The sequence below is a fragment of the Arvicola amphibius genome, chromosome 1 (assembly GCF_903992535.2).
Source record: "Arvicola amphibius chromosome 1, mArvAmp1.2, whole genome shotgun sequence".
NCBI lineage: Eukaryota > Metazoa > Chordata > Mammalia > Rodentia > Cricetidae > Arvicola > Arvicola amphibius.
The window spans coordinates 109829427-109830641 of NC_052047.1; the positions used below are offsets into that span (position 1 = coordinate 109829427).

At 40.9% G+C, this 1215-nt stretch overlaps 1 protein-coding gene across 1 annotated transcript; it reads right to left on the reverse strand.

The window, feature by feature from the left end:
- Window positions 1-276: 276 nt before the first annotated feature.
- On the reverse strand, window positions 277-1215 carry LOC119823448 (olfactory receptor 477). The gene has a single exon (XM_038343504.1). The coding sequence runs from the start codon at window positions 1213-1215 to the stop codon at window positions 277-279; it is 939 nt and encodes a 312-aa protein (XP_038199432.1).

The following is a 1215-nucleotide window of genomic DNA, read 5'->3' on the forward strand; positions in this document are numbered from 1 at the left end:
GCTTTTTTCAGGATAAATGGGTTCACATATAATTTATTTTTATAACAGATGCTTAAAATGTCAAACATAGATCATTGTTTGCTACATAAACTAAATAAATATCTTGGTATATACCAGAGTTACATAATAGTAATAATCATTGCTGTATATTACAACTTGAATGATTTCAAGGTGTCTTAATATATACAATGTGAGTTGATGCAAAGGATTTTAACTTACACAATCAGTTGAAGAGCACATGGTAGGTACTAATAGAGGCATGCACAAGTAAAATCCTTATACTCTTGCATATATTTTGATGGTGACCTTCCTCAGGGCCTCCTTTACATCTCTGTTCCTTAGACTGTAAATGAGGGGGTTAAGCATGGGGATCACCACTGTATAGAACACAGCCATTATCTTGTTCTGCTCATTAGAGTAGTTGGACTTGGGCATCACATAGATGAAGGTTATGGTCCCATAGTAGAGAGTGACTGCAGTGAGGTGGGAGGTGCAGGTGGAGAAGGCCTTTTGGCGGCCCTTGGTGGAGTGCATCTTCAGGATGGTGACAAGGATGTAGGTGTAGGAGACAGCTATGACAAACACTGTGATCATAATGATGGATCCAGCAGAGATGGAGGGAATAATTCCAATAATAGAAACATCTGAGCATGAAAGTTTCAACACAGCAGGAAAGTCACAGAAAAAGTGATCTATGTGATTTGGCCCACAGAAGGACAAATTCAACAGACAGCTAGTAAATGTCGTTGAATTCACACAGCCACCAACATAGGAAACCCCAACCAAGAGGAAGCAGATCCTAGGGGACATATGTGTAGAATAGAGCAAGGGTGAGCAAATAGCCACATATCTGTCATAGGCCATGGTTGCCAGAAGGAAGCATTCGACTGTACCAAATGTCACTGCAATGCAGAATTGGGCTTCACATGCAGCCACAGAGAGTACCATTCCATATCCAAGGAATCCTGCAAGCATTATAGGTGTGACTGATGTAGAAAACCCAATGTCCACAAAAGCAAGATGGCTAAGGAACTGATACATGGGTGTGTGGAGCTGAGGGCAGCTTCTTATTAAAGTGATGATGCTGATATTGCCTACTAAAGTAGCAGCATATATTCCAAGAAATACCATAAAGAGAATGGCACGCAGTGTGGGGTTCTCTGTTAACCCCAGAAGAATGAACTCTTTCACAATGGTGTGATTTGGAGCCTTCAT